Genomic DNA, 15,161 nt, shown 5'->3' with positions numbered 1-15,161 from the left:
CTTACCACAAATCAAAAAAATGTATTAAATAGCATTGTCGGACCTGAGGTAGAAATACGCTCTGACCACTGAGCATTGTAAGAATTCTTCTGCAAAGTAATTTTAGATGGTTTCATTGATATAATGAGATTCATATAAATAATGATGATGTAACTAAGTCAGACATAAGTAAGACAGAAGACAGCAATCTAAAATGAGCATGTGAAGAGAGACGCTTTAGACACTACCTTCAAATATAAATAACTACTGTAACCAACATGGAGATTGCATGCGCGCACACACCTTTTTTGTGGGCATCAACAATTGTAAAGGTAGTCCTTATATTTAGTGTTCTCAGCTCCAAGATGCTGCTTCCTGTTATTTTTGTGGGAACTGGGCACCTTTCTTTTTGATGGACAGAAAGATAATTCTCTGTTTGTGGTCATGATTGCATTCTTAGTTTCAGGTTTCTGATCTTCTGAAGTGAGAGAGCTTCTTGAAATAGCAACTTGTTTGTATTTTTTATCTGCTGAGTTCAATGTGACCAGGCTTGATGCAAGTAGGTGATAGTTTCATCTTCAAAATGATTCTCATGAAGATGTAGATCAAATAGGAAATGAAAACTTTTCACGCCTCTGGGGAGAACTAGTTTTGTTTCATTTTTGGGAAAGTTGTAACTTTCAGCTCAGGGTATCTATTTTCTCATCCACATTAGTTTCATGAAACTTGGCCAACCTCTATGTGGCTGGGCGATACCTGTGGCCATCTTAAATCAGTGTTATAAATGCTGACATTTTTCACAGACTCTTCCTTCCAAAACCTAACCCTAACCCTGGCAGAGATGTTCTATGGCAAGGGGGTTTTGAAGGAAGTGCTTTTTTAATGTTCTTTTTGATCCATACCAGCTATTTAGCAGAATAGGAGTTCTTTTTACTGGGAAAAGGGATTATGAAAGTACAAAAAACAGACTGCTAGAAAGTTGTGATGTGGAGGTGCCAATGTTGGACTGGTATGGACAAAGTTAAAAATTACACAACATCAGGTTATAGTCCAACAGGTTTATTTGGAAGTACTACCTTTCAGACTGCTGCTCCTTCATCAGGTAACTAGTGGGGCAGAATCATAAGATACAGAATTTATAGCAAAAGATTTCAGTGTCATGCATTTAAAATGACGTATTGAACAAACCGAGATCACTGTTAAGTCTTTCATTTTTTGGAATGGGTTGCGGTTTCGGTTCATTAATGTGTAAATCCCAGAACTTTTTTTAGGTCACATTCTTGAGATAGTTAAAGTTTTATTGAAAAGAGGGTGACATCTGAGCTCAGTATTAAAGGTGTGAGGTTAGAGTTTGTCTGATCCCAACCTTGAGTCAGATTGGTTCTATTTCCAAAGTAGGAATTTATAAAATGTTATATGGATTGACTGCCTGCAGGTTGTGTGCTTTTTGAGCAAAAGTAGAATGTATCTGCAAATGCAAATTCACCCTATAGACGTGTGTATGTGTGTGAGAGTGAGGGAGAGAGAGAGTAAGTGTGTGTGTGTGTAGTGGAGTATAAGCCTGTGAGAGGGGGTGTGTGTGTGGGTATGAATGCAGGCAGTATATATGTGTGTGTCTGAAAGAGATCGTGTGTATCGGAGACGGTCTGCGTAAGTGTGTGAATATGTAAGAGAATGTGTGTATGTGAGAGAGTGTATAGTAAAGTGGGGTCACCTGCAGTGTGACATGAGCCCAAGGTCCCAGTTGAGGCCATCCTCGTGGGTATCGAACTTGGCTATCAGCTTCTGCTCATCCACTCTGTGTTGTTACATATCCCCTTGGAGGATGGTCACCTGAAGATCCAAAGCTGAATGTCCCTGACTGCTGAAGGGAGGCAATACCTCTGTCTGACGATTGTTACATGGTGTCCATTCATCTGTTGTCATAGCGTTTGCTTGGTCTCACCAATGCACCATGCCTTGGGGCATTCTTGCCTGCAGTGTATGAGAGAGTCAACATTGGCCGAGTCACAGGAGTACCTGCCGTGTACTTGGTGGTGCTGTCTCCACGTGTAATGGTGGTATCCATGTTGACACTCTGACACATCTTGCAATGGTTGCCTTAATAGGCTTGTACAGTGTGGTCGATATTGTCCTGAAGGCTGGTCAGTTTGCTGTAAACAACAGTATGTTTAAGGTTTGGCGGTTGTTTAAATGTGAGAAGCGGAGGTGTAGGGAAGGTCTTGGCGAGGTGCTCATCCTCATCAATAATGTGTTGCAGGCTGCGACAAACATGGTATAGTTTCTCCACTCTCAGGAAGTACTGGACAATAAAGGGTACTCTCTCTCTCTGTCTGCCCCTCATAGGCACATGCAAACATGTGCACACATAAAGACATACAGACATACAAGTCTATCGGGTGAATTTGCATTTGCAGAATTCTATTGGCACATACATTCTACTTTTGCTCAAAAAGCATACAATGCCGGCAGTCAATCCATAAAACATTTTATAAATTCCTACTTTGGAAATAGAACCAGTCTGACTCAAGATTGGGATACAGACAGACTCTAACCTCACACCTTTAATGCATTGTCTGAGCTGAGATGTCACCTTTTTTATTTATAAAGCCTTAACTTATCTCAAGAATGTGACCTAAAAGAAGTTCTGGGGTTTACATATTAATGAACTAAAACCTTCAACTCATTCCAAAAGATGACTGACTTAACAGTGATCTAGGTTTGTTCAATATATCATTTTAATTGCATCGCACTGTGATCTTTTGCTATAAATTCTGTGTCTTATGATCTTGCCCCACCAGTTATCTGATGAAGGCGCAGTGCTTTGAAAGGTAGTAGATTAGATTAGATTAGATTACTTACAGTATGGAAACAGGCCCTTTGGCCCAACAAGTCCACACCGACCCGCCGAAGTGCAACCCACCCATACCCCCTACATTTACCCCTTACCTAACACTACGGGCAATTTAGTATGGCCAATTCACCTGACCCACACATCTTTGGACTGTGGGAGGAAACTGGAGCACCCGGAGGAAACCCACGCAGACACGGGGAGAATGTGCAAACTCCGCACAGTCAGTCGCCTGAGTTGGGAATTGAACCCGGGTCTCAGGCGCTGTGAGACAACAGTGCTAACCACTGTGCCACCGTGCCGCCCAGTACTTCCAAATAAGCCTGTCGGACTACAACCTGGTGTTGTGTGCTTTTTAACTCTTAAGAGATTGAACAATGCAGGCTAAGTATCATCGACAAATAATGAAGACTCGGTTTCAAGGTACTTTGCACCAGTCACATGCATTGCTCCACAGACTGTTTTGATATGCTACTATTCATAGGAATTGACCAATAAATACCATGAATTTTATCATGGTGTAAGATGGGAAACATTATGGTAACCATTTTATTTTTATAAATGCATAAAGTATTTGTATGATGTAGCAGATTAAAGTATTTAATTTGCAATGCATAATTAAACTTGCCATTTCTATGAATAAATTTAATTATCACAACTTGATGATTACATCATAATTTAGTTACATTTGCCTTTGCTCACAGTAATCAGTAGCCAATCTCTTGTTTGTGTGATGATGAAAGCTAAAACATTGAGCAGCCTAAATTGCTTTACTTTATCTTAAAATACACTGGATCATTCTTTGTAAGCACATAACAAAATGTTCCATATGTTACAGCAGGTAAGAAAGCTCTCCAATATGGCTGAGGCTTTCACCAGTATTCCATTGGAGGATAGTGATTTCGTTGATGCACGCTTTGGACAATGGCTGCGGCGAAGGCGCATTGATGGCGCACTCAACAGAGTCCCAGTTGGTTTTTATCAGCGAGTTTGGAAAATCTTACAGAAGGTCAGTGTATTTACCAGTGCTTCAGTAGAATTTTTTTTAAGAAAAAATTGTTTTCTAAATTCATTTTTAAAAAGAGAAAATCTGTCATAATGGATCTGGTTTATGCAGTGTCGAGGATTGGCTTTTGAAGGTACTGTTCTCCAGTCAACTACAACGGAAGAGGTAAACCACATCTGTTTTATGTTAGCCCTCAATGGTTTAGTTTGTCTCAATGATCTATATTATCCTATACTATCCAAACATACCAATTTAGTCTGAAAACAAAAATGCAAAGGAATCAATTGTATGCATAAAGAGACAGATTCAAAGTTATAATTTTGGTTTGATGAATTTTCATCAGAATTGGAAAAGGTTTGGGATATGAAGCTGTTTTATTCCAATTTTTAAAGACTTGCATAAACGTTGATTTTCCACTGTTGCAGGTAATGCCAATGCTCACCATTTGCGCACGCACCATCACAATTAATATAAAATTAATTAGATGCTTTGAGCAATTACAGTGTGAGGGAAAAGAGGAGGGGAGAAAAGAACAAAAGAGATTGTCTGTGTTAGGGTGGAAGACAGGAGAGATAAAATGATAGAAGCGATTGATGATGCAAGATTGTAATGGAGCAAGAAAAGATGGGTGTGGAGGAGTGGTAAATGGCAATTTCTGATCATTACGATTGGCTACTGTCTTAAAAAAAAGGTTATGGTTATGATTTAAAATATTGTTGACCTCTACATTCAATTGATAAGAATGTATAGTGTCAAATCAAAAGATGAAATACTGTTCCTCAAGCTTCCATTTAATTTCCATGACAATTTAATGCCATCAATATTTCACATTATGAGCAGTTTTGTGCAGTGGTTTTGTATTTCGTAAGTTTCAGACACAATATAAACAAATGTGTTATCTCACCCAACATGAGTTAGCCATACGGCACGGTGGCTCAGTGGTTAGCACTGCTTCCTCACAGCACTAGGGACCTGGGTTCAATTCCAGTCTTGGGGGACTGTCTGTGTTCAGTTTGCACATTCTCCCCGTGTCTGCATGGGTCTCCTCCCACAATCCAAAGATGTGCAGGTTAGGTGGATTGACCATGCTAAATTGCCTATAGTTTCTGGGGATGTGTAGGTTAGGGGCATTAGTTGGGGGGTAAATAGAGTAATATGTAAGGGAATGGGTCTGGGTAGGTTACTCTTCAGAGGATCAGTGTGGACTTGTTGGGCTGAAATGGCCTTTTCCACTCTGTAGGGATTCTATGATAATGAAATAGTTATATTTGTTATCTTTTTGAATGTAGTCAGACAGATAGGTTGTTGACATAGAGTCATAGAGATTTACAGCACAGAAACAGAGCTGTTCAACTCTGTTTGTTTCTGAGCAGACACATAGTTGTGTGTAAGGAACCTGTGGCATTGCTGAAGCCTTCCCCAACCACCCCCCCCCCTCAATCAGTTCAATGGGATTGACACAGTGAGCACATGCTAAGTCCACTCCCTGTTCAGGAGATTAGGCAGCAGCATATCGCGCATGAGCCCCTGCCCACCAACCCCGTCCAACTCCGCTACCCGGCCGCCCTACGCCCTGTCAGCCACCCCCTCTGCCAGGGCAGCCGGACTGGACACCAACAGCAAGACTGCTGCTGCCTTTGGGGGGGATGAGTCTCGCAATAGTGCACACACAGCTTTTTACTGGAACTTTTTGACAAGTTCCACCTTTGCCCTGAAAAGAACAATGTTGGGGAAATTATCTGGAGAAGGGGAGTTTAGGGTACACTGCTGTGTAGAACTCCAGGGACCGTGTAGGGAGAGAGAGTGAGAGAGAGATCAGTCATTTGAAGATGATGCCTGGGTTCCCATCCATCGATGTCTAGGACTCTTCTTGGCAACATTTCAGTAAGCTGAGTTCACTTTTAATCATTTTTAACAAAAGACACGATCGGTGTTGGAAATGTCTCTTTGATGTAATGTTTCTATTGGAACCTGAGATCATCTTCGGATAATCCGAAATTCAGATAATTGATATTTGGATAATTGAGGTTCCTCTGTACCTGCAACTCCATTTTCCAAGCACTATGAACCTGCACTCCAAGGTCTTTTTGTTCAGCAACACTTCAGGACCTTACCATTAGGTATATAAGTCCTGCCCTGATTTGCCTTTCCAAAACGCAGCGCCTCACTTTTATCTAAAATAAACTCCATCTGCCAATCCTCAGCCCACTGGCCCATCATAAATGGAAAGTGAAATGCAAGACTTAATTTATCTGACAGTTGCAATAGAATGGAAAACGTCAGCCATCTTTTAAATTGAATAAAGGCTAGCATTGCTTGAGTTTAACTTGTTACTAGTCCAAAAATGACCATCATAAAGCAAAGTTAAAAATCACACAACACCAGGTTATAGTCCAACAGGTTTAATTGGAAGCACACTAGCTTTTGGAGTGACGCTCCTTCATCAGGTGATTGTCAACCTGATCAGAGAATCACTTGATGAAGGAGCGTCGCTCCGAAAGCTAGTGTGCTTCGAATTAAACCTGTTGGACTATAACCTGGTGTTGTGTGATTTTAACCTTGTACACCCCAGTCCAACACCGGCATCTCCAAATCATCTTAAAGCAAATTGGGTTGTGGCTACTCAAAAGTTACTTTGAAAGGAAACTTGCATTCAAGAGTGGACATGGTAGAGAGGAACCTCGATTATTCGAAGAACACGGGCGGAAAATGTTTCGTTTGGTTGATCAATGCCGGACAACATAGTTAGCCACGCATCGGGACCTTGCGAGCTTGTGCAAATCACCTGAAATTCGGTTAATCGAATGCCAAGTAATTGAGGTTCCTCTGTACTGGGATGATTACCTTTATATACTGGTTTACTTTAAAGTAATGGTTAACCTTGTGTAGAAATTGACCCCTAACTTTTGGCTATAATGATTCAGTTTTCAAAAATTTTGTAGATATGTCAACCCATAACTTATGGCCAAAATATCCAAATTTGTTATGTTTACAAATGGGTCACTGCTGAAGTCAAACTTACCCTGATACAAATCTACTCATTGATCAGATTACAGAAGAGCACACCATTGAAGGTGGCAGCTCAACTCCTCATATCTGCACATGTCAGTACATAATATCAAAGCTGCGAGCTCACTGCGGCCTACAGCATTCCCATCAACTCCCCTCTATTGGTGTGAAGGAGGAATAGATCAGTTCAAACTTAAAGTTACAAAAATAGGAAGTGCTGGAAAGACTCAGCAGAAGTGGCATTTGTGGCGATAATGCAGAGTTATTATTTCAAGACTGTTAAACTTCTTAAGAATTGATAGCAGCTAGGAGAAAGTAGTAAGCATGGTGAAGATTAAGTAGGGGTGTATTGAGATGATAGATGGAGACAGAGCCCAGAGGGAGGGAGATATGAAAAGGGTAGGCAGACAGTGGGATTGTTGATAGTAAACCTGGACAAAAGAGAAACTGAGAAAGTAATAAAGGGGTGAGAATGGATTGGCTTTGCTAAAAGCAACCTGTGTCATGATAGGACCAGAATGTGGAGTGGTAAAAAAAGACATGGAAGAACATGATCAGGCTCTAAAGTTATTGAACTCAAATGTTGAGTCCTCGAGGCTGTATGATCCCCAAGTGGAAAATGAAATGGTGCTCTTTGAGACCAAATCAGAAATTGCTGGCAAAGCTCAGCAGATCGGGCATCATGATTAGATTAGATTCCCTACAGTGTGGAAACAGGCCCTTCGGCCTAACAAGTCCACATCGACCCTCCGAAGAGCAACCCACCCTCCCATTCCCCTAAAGTTACCCTGACTAATGCACCTAACACTACGGGTAATTTAGCATGGCCAATTCACCTGACCTGCACATCTTTGGATTGTGGGAGGAAACCAGAGCAAACCCACGCAGACACAGGGAGAATGTGCAAACTGCACACAGACAGTTACCCGAGGGGGCAGTTGAACCTGGGTCTCTGGCGCTGTGAGGCAGCAGTGCTAACCACCGTGCCACTGTGCCGGTGAGGAGAAATCAGAGTTGAGGTTTCCTCGGAATAGTTCTCTCAACAAATGCTTTTCCAGCAACTTCTGTTCTTATTTCTGATTCACCACATCTACAGTTCTTTTGGTTTTTATTTTATTGTTCTTTGAGCTAGAGCTGAGGCTCGCTGGAATGCTGTAACAGTCCTGTGACAGAAATGTTGGAGTGGAAACACAGTTGTGTTCAAGTGGCAGGCAATTGGGAGCTCAAGGTCATTTTTATGAACAGATCTTCAGCATCTGGTATTCTTTATTTTATTGAACTTAAAGTTGGTGAGATTGTAAATTTTCAAATTATTTTGCAGCAGTGAGACAATCTAAGATATCTGCTAAAAACATTGGAAATTGAAGGAGTCTCACTACACAGCTTATGTAGGTGCTCAAGAATAAATGTGCAAACAGCTGGAAGCTGAGCATGTGGCAGTGATCTGAGGGAAAGAAAGTTGCCAGACTGGTCATAGTTCTCCAGATATTATCTGAATCCTCAGCCTGAAACCAGCAAGAAAGTTAGCCAGCCCTAGATGGTGCACCAGGTTTAGGAAGCAAAGTACGTTTTCACTGTGCCAAAAGTCCAATGTTTCACAGCATCTCCCAGCAGAGCTTCATGACAGTATTTTCTGCAGCAATCCATTTGGTTCTCAGCTGCATCATGAATCATAGAATGGCTATAGAAGTAGCCATTTGACCTGTTGAAAATACATAGGCTGTAAACAAGGCAGTTTTTCCAATCCCATTCTCCTGCCTTTTCCCCATAACCTCTCACTGTTTTTTTTTAGAAAAAAACAATCTTCAGGTCATCATCCAATTCTCTTTTTTGAAAAGTAAAATTGAATCCCGCCTCCAGCATCATCATGGAGTGCATTTCAGATTCTAACTACTGACTGCATATGCATAAATAAAGTTTCCTCATGTTACCATTGGTTCTCTTGCCAATCATCTTAAATCTAAACCCTCAGGTCTTGAACCTCTTTGTCAAAGGGAATGTTTCCCTCTTTCTGCACTGCCAAGACCCTTCATAATTTTGAATACATCTATTACACCTCCTCTAAACCTTCTGTTGTTGAATAAGAGCAGTATAGCTTCTCCCATCTATTCAAACCTAAATTCCCTCACCCCAAACCAAACTTTGTAAATCTTTTCGGAATCTTTTCAAAGCTTTCTTTAATTTTTAACTGAAATTGAACACCATACTGCAATTGAGGCTGAACAAATGATTTGTAGAGGTTCAACATAATGCTTCGACATTTATTCTATATACCTCAATTTTTAAAGTCAAGGTCCTAAATGCATTTTTAATCACTTTCTGAACTTCTGCTGCAGTTTGCAATTTGTGTACATATACATCTGACCTCTGTTCCTGCACCTAATTTAGAATTGTACTGTTCAGTTTATCGTGCCTCCATTCACGCTTCTTACCTAACTAAAACACATCTCTTCACTCCTATGCCTTAAATTTAATCTGCCTTTTGTCTGCTTGTTCTATCAGTCTTTGTCCTGTTGAAGTTTTCCACTAAGCTTAAAATTCACAATTCATCAAACTTTGTGTTTCTATCAAATATTGAAATTGTACAAAGTTTGGGTGAAGATTTGTAGCTCGGGTGCTCGTTGTTGCGGTTCTGTTCGCCGAGCTGGGAATTTGTGTTGCAAACGTTTCGTCCCCTGTCTAGGTGACATTCTCAGTGCTTGGGAGCCTCCTGTGAAGCGCTTCTGTGATGTTTCCTCCGGCATTTATAGTGGCTTGTCTCTGCCTCTTCCGGTTGTCAGTTCTAGCTGTCCACTGCAGTGGCTGGTATATTGGGTCCAGGTCGATGTGTTTGTTGATAGAATCTGTGGATGAGTGCCATGCCTCTAGGAATTCCCTGGCTGTTCTCTGTTTGGCTTGCCCTATAATAGTAGTGTTGTCCCAGTCGAATTCATGTTGCTTGTCATCTGCGTGTGTGGCTACTAAGGATAGCTGATCGTGTCGTTTCATGGCTAGTTGAACACCAACTAGACCATTGTAACATTGTCCTCACGAACCTTCCATTAAGTCATGGTGTCAGAGGTAAGATATTGGCATGGACAGAAAACTGGTTGGCAGACAGGAAGCAGAGTGTTGGAATAAACAGATCCTTTTCAGAATGGCAGGCAGTGATGAATGGGGTGCTGCAGGGTTCAGGGTTGGGACCTCAACTATTCACAATATACATTGACGATTTGGATAAAAGAATTGAATGTCGTACCTCCAAGTTTGCAGATGGTTGGCAGTGTGTGTTGTGAAGAGGCTGCAGGGTCACTTGGACAGACAGGCTGAGTGGGCAAATACTTGCCAAATGCAATATAAAATGGATGAATGTGAGGATATCCATTTTGGTCACAAAAACAGGAAGGCATATTATTATCTGAATGGTGGCAGTTACGAAAAGATGAGGTGCAACGAAACCTGGGTGTCATGGTTGAACAGTCACTGTAAATTGGCATGCAGGTGTAGCAGTGAGGAAAGCTACACCTTGTGCTCCTTCATAGTGAGAGGATTTGAGTATCAGAGTAGGGATGTCTTGATACAGGTCCTTGATGAGGCCACACCTTGAGTATTGTGTGCTGTTTTGGTCTCTTAGTCTGAGGAAGGACATTCTTGCTATTGAGGGAGTCCAGCGAAGGTCACCAGAATTTAGAAGAATGAGGAGGGCATCTACTACAAATGTATAAAATCCTGATGGGACTGGGCAGGCTAGATGTGGAAAAAAAATATTCATAATGTTGGAGATATCCAAACGGGTCACAGTCTAAGAATGAGTGGTAAGCCATTCAGGACTGTGAAGAAGAAGAATTCCTTCACTCAGGCTTGTGAACCTGTGGAATCCTCTCCCATAGGAAGATGTTGGGGCCAGTTCAATAGATATATTCTAGAGGGAGCTGGACATGGCCCTTGCAGATAAACAGATGAAAGGATATGGGGAGAGGGTGGGAATTGGATACTGAGATTGCATGATCAGCCATGATCATTTTGAATGCTGGTGCAGGCTCAAAGGGCCAGATGGTTTCCTCCTGCACCTATTTTCTTTGTTATGTCATCAAAAAGATCTGATATTTCTTTTTAATAGATTCTATGATGAACATTTGTTTTATTTGAACTGCACTTTTCTTCTGTCTGAATAGATGACACCTGGTGAAATAAAATTTGCTGTTCAGGTAGAGACGTTCCTGAACAGTGTGCCACAGCCAGAATATCGGCAGCTTCTTGTGGAAACTATCCTTGTCCTCACAATGCTCGCTGATACAGAAGTACAAATTATTGGTGAAATAATCTATGTTGATCGCATTGCACACATGGCAAATAATTTATTTATTGAAGAACAGGTAAAATTTCAATTTTATACTTAAGCACACATTTCTTCTTTCCTGTCCCTACCTCCTCTTGGCTGACTAGAATGTTTGGAGGGAGGATCTGGTAATATACGAAAGTCACTTTGTGTTAAATTATTGGGATCATTTCATGATGTCTATTCTCATCTCTTCCATTCTTTTTCTAATTCTCCAACAATCCCTAAACAGAGTAACACTGGATATTTGTCAGACTGCATAGTATGTTGTAGAGTCTTTGTGGCTGAATTTAACTCTCCCCTGCTGGCGTAATGAAAGCAGGAACAATTTAGGTAGTGGGTAGACCAGCTGGATTCATCTGCCCTCACCACAATTCCTCTGGCAGCAGAAGAGCCCTTTGATGGCAGGCCTGTCGGTGAAATTTTTAAGTGGGCAATTAATTCCTATATAAAGGCCTCATCTGTGTCACTGGGATTTAACCAATGGTGGGAAAATCCTAGGACAGGTTGCCAACCTGACGGGTCTCCATGTGCAGGTGGATAGAGATCTGAGGTTACCTCCAAAGGACATCCCCTTTCCTATCAGAGATCCCTGCCTCAAGCTATCTCTTGCTTTCAACCTTCCACCATTCTGCCTGGTTAGTACCCTACCCCCACCTCCTTGCTCCCCCAACTTCCCTGCAATTACCCCTCTCACAGGATCCTGTGATATACCCTTTTAAAGATTCCAATAGCAATTGTGGCCATCAATCCCACTGGTACTGTTAGCACTGGAGTACTGCCAGCTTCTAATTCACCAGTAGCTATCTCCTATTCCTGACAAGCAAAGTCCTGCCACCAGTTTAATACTGGGGCTGATTAATCACTACATGTCTGCAGCACAATTGTTTTCCTGTGCTGACCTTTTAATCTTGGGAATGGCACTGACTTTATTTACATCCAGCCCATGTTTTCTATTTTCCCACACAACTCCAGAATCACCTTGAACCTTAGCTTTGAAGTTAACTTTATTAATTAGTATATTGAATAATTGTATTTCTCACTTTATCAATAGAGTGCTTTGGGTGCTGAAGGTATCATGCTGGAAAAGGATCCTGCAAATGGAATTTGCAAGTTGCTATATGATAGTGCTCCAAGTGGTCGTTTTGGGTCCATGACCTATCTTTTGAAGGCTGTAGCTATGTATGTGGATGAATTCTTACCTGAAAGTGGGTGCACAATGCAGTAAACTGATCAAGTTTATTGATGTAATCTAAATCACAGACTGTACACAGATGCCATGTCCAAGGCCTACAATGCACAACATTGAATTTGGATGTTACTAGGACTAATAACCCAAAAGCTGCGAAGTCCATGATGCATCATTTATAATTGCCAAGAAGAAATTACTAAACGAAATTCTTAAATCAAGCGCACATTTCTATTTCCTTCCAACAGAAAATGGCAAGATCTGAAATGACTTTCATAAATCTTTTTAATATAACAGGAAATACAGATAAATTGCATAACAAAATAAGGCAAATGTTTACACATGACTAAAAGCATGTTATTTATTGCATACTCTTGGGCTAGAAAGTCATTTAATGCAACTTATTGTTAAAGTATATAGCCCTGTATAAACTCCTTTTAAAACAAAACTACTGTGATATGTGTTGAGAAAACTATATTTTTTATTGAAGCTGTTTTAATTCTATTAGCAAAATAATAAGTTCAATGATATATGCAAACACCTCTTCTGCCCATGCTGATGTGACATGTTGCACGACATTCAGCACGCATACTAAGGTTATACAGATCTGATGAAGCTAACCTCAGGATTCAATAATTTTAAATTTTTTGTTCTCATCCTGAAGCAAGGTTTTAGACACCCAAGCGTTTGATTTACATTTTCCTTTTATATATCTTCTAAAAAGAAATTTACACTTCGGCAGTAATGATCAAGGTAATGTTACTGCCTTATCTTGAGTATTCTATAAGAAGCTTAATTTTCAAAGTACATTTTAGTTTTAAAAAAAAATAAAGAGGAGAAATATTTATCTATTTTGATGACATGTTTGCTATTTTGGCAACCTGCTTAACAGTTTGCTTTTAGTTGAACTATTTAATGTGCCTTCCTCAGTTCAACACAAAGGCATTCAAGCCTGATGAACTTTAGAATGGTTTGCAACTGCAATCATTATGCTGCTCAATTATAGGGATATTGTATGTGTAATGCAACAACATTTAGAGGCTGGTACTTCAAGGTTTAAATGAACATTGTAGGGACGTGTTATAAAATCCTTAAGCTAAGAATATGTGCTTAATGTTTTAAATGATGCTTATGAAGATGTCATACTCTGATCTCTAATATTGCCTTAAACTGTATCAAATACAAAAAAGATCAGTCACTCATCACTTTAATGTTCTTCCCAATGTCATCAAAAATCCTGGACTGTTTGGTTTACAAAAGCTTTTATTAAAACTATGAATTCAATATGAAATTATTTATAAATGTGCTTTGTTAATATTTGATAATTTTATTTTATTTGAACAAGTATTGTGACAATACCTCCAAACCACTCAGCATCCAGACTTGGGAATATATCATCATTCCTTTAAGGGTTCCTCTGTCAAAATCCTGAAACTTCCTCCCTTATGGTAATGTGGGTCAACCTACACTAAATTGAACTGATGGTTCATGAATGCAGCTCGCCAACTCCTTCTCAAGGGCAACTGGAGATTAACAAAATGCTGACCTAACAAGTGACGTCCTCAGATTCTGGGGGAAAAATTGCAGATTGGCTGACTGCTTTACAGAACAACTCCATTCTGTCTGCTTCACAGCTCCTGAATGTCTGTCATTTTGATTCTCCATCTTGTCTGCATTTGGACATTTTATAACATAATGCAACAACTGGTAGAGGATAGTACTTCAAAGTTCAAATGAGTATTGTAGGGGAATGGTGTAAAATTACTAGGCAATTGAGAGGTCTTCTCCAGCGAGGCTTGATGCGAGCTTTAGGAACATCACTTCATCTTTCAATCAGGCACTTTGCATTAACAGTTTTTAGTTGAAATTAATCATGAATCCAGTTTCCCATTTTATTCTTGCCTGTTTTGTGGGTTTTTTAAAAAAAAATTCTTGAACCAGCAATGCATATACTTTGTTTAAATAAAAAGTATTGCAGATACTGGCAATCTGGGGGAAAAAAAACACATTGCTGGAAAAACTCAACATTTCTGCCATCATCTGTGGAAAGAACACAGTTAACATTTCAAGACTAGTGATTCTGTAGACCAACATTCGCCTAGCTACTATGTGCTGAGGATGGGAGAGATGAGCCAAGAGAGAGCGAGAAATAGGAGCAGAATTTCAAGTTGACCGTAACTGGCCATATTTTATTTATTCGTTTCTTTTCCTGCTCTATTTCCATTCAGTTTGGTTCCGTGTTTATTAACTTGTCATTTAATATTTCTTTACGTGACCGAAATTCCTTGTCTTACACTACACTGCAGTTTTATCCATTAACTTTTATTAAAAAAACATTCAAATATCTTCTTGAGAACATATTCCACACTTTGTTCTCAAATTGGCGCTTTTGACATAGTCTTCGTTTTTTTTTAATGCCTACCTGCTCCGTTTCCGTTCGGGATTTAAACATTATCATCCTGAAAATAAATATAGGCGAATGTGAAACCTGCCTCATACTCCTCACGAAGCCGATGATCCGCTGGTCTCTCAGAGAGCTCTTCGCCTCAACAGTTCGTCCATCAAGAGCGGACACTGAAACAACAGGCGGCTGCCCCGGCCGGCCGGGGGACCGGTTTCGCGGCGGCACGGCTCCGGCCGGGGGAGCGGTTTCGCGGCGGCACGGCGCCGGCCGGGGGAGCGGTTTCGGGGTGGCACGGCTCCGGCCGGGGGACCGGTTTCGGGGTGGCACGGCGCCGGCCGAGGGAGCGGTTTCGCGGCGGCACGGCTCCGGCCGGGGGAGCGGTTTCGCGGCGGCACGGCGCCGGCC

General features: G+C 40.9%; 1 protein-coding gene across 6 annotated transcripts in view; it reads left to right on the top strand.

The window, feature by feature from the left end:
* The window catches only part of phka1a (phosphorylase kinase, alpha 1a (muscle)), a 126,313-nt gene extending 112,685 nt beyond the window's left edge, over positions 1-13,628 (top strand). For 5 of the 6 annotated variants that reach the window (XM_060832662.1, XM_060832663.1, XM_060832661.1 and 2 more), the window contains 4 exons: positions 3,669-3,839; positions 3,948-4,001; positions 11,000-11,200; positions 12,218-13,627. In XM_060832662.1, coding sequence (XP_060688645.1) covers positions 3,669-3,839; positions 3,948-4,001; positions 11,000-11,200; positions 12,218-12,391 — 600 coding nt within the window. In that variant the 3' untranslated portion in view covers positions 12,392-13,627. Of the gene's footprint in view, positions 1-3,668; positions 3,840-3,947; positions 4,002-10,999; positions 11,201-12,217 lie in introns of all 6 variants that reach the window. The other variant, XM_060832660.1, reaches the window with a different exon arrangement.
* Positions 13,629-15,161: the final 1,533 nt, after the last annotated feature.

Source organism: Hemiscyllium ocellatum, chromosome 11 (assembly GCF_020745735.1).
Source record: "Hemiscyllium ocellatum isolate sHemOce1 chromosome 11, sHemOce1.pat.X.cur, whole genome shotgun sequence".
In the NCBI taxonomy this organism is placed as follows: Eukaryota; Metazoa; Chordata; class Chondrichthyes; order Orectolobiformes; family Hemiscylliidae; genus Hemiscyllium; species Hemiscyllium ocellatum.
The sequence above is the reverse complement of the archived record's forward strand: the minus strand, read 5'-3'. Positions and strand labels throughout refer to the sequence as shown.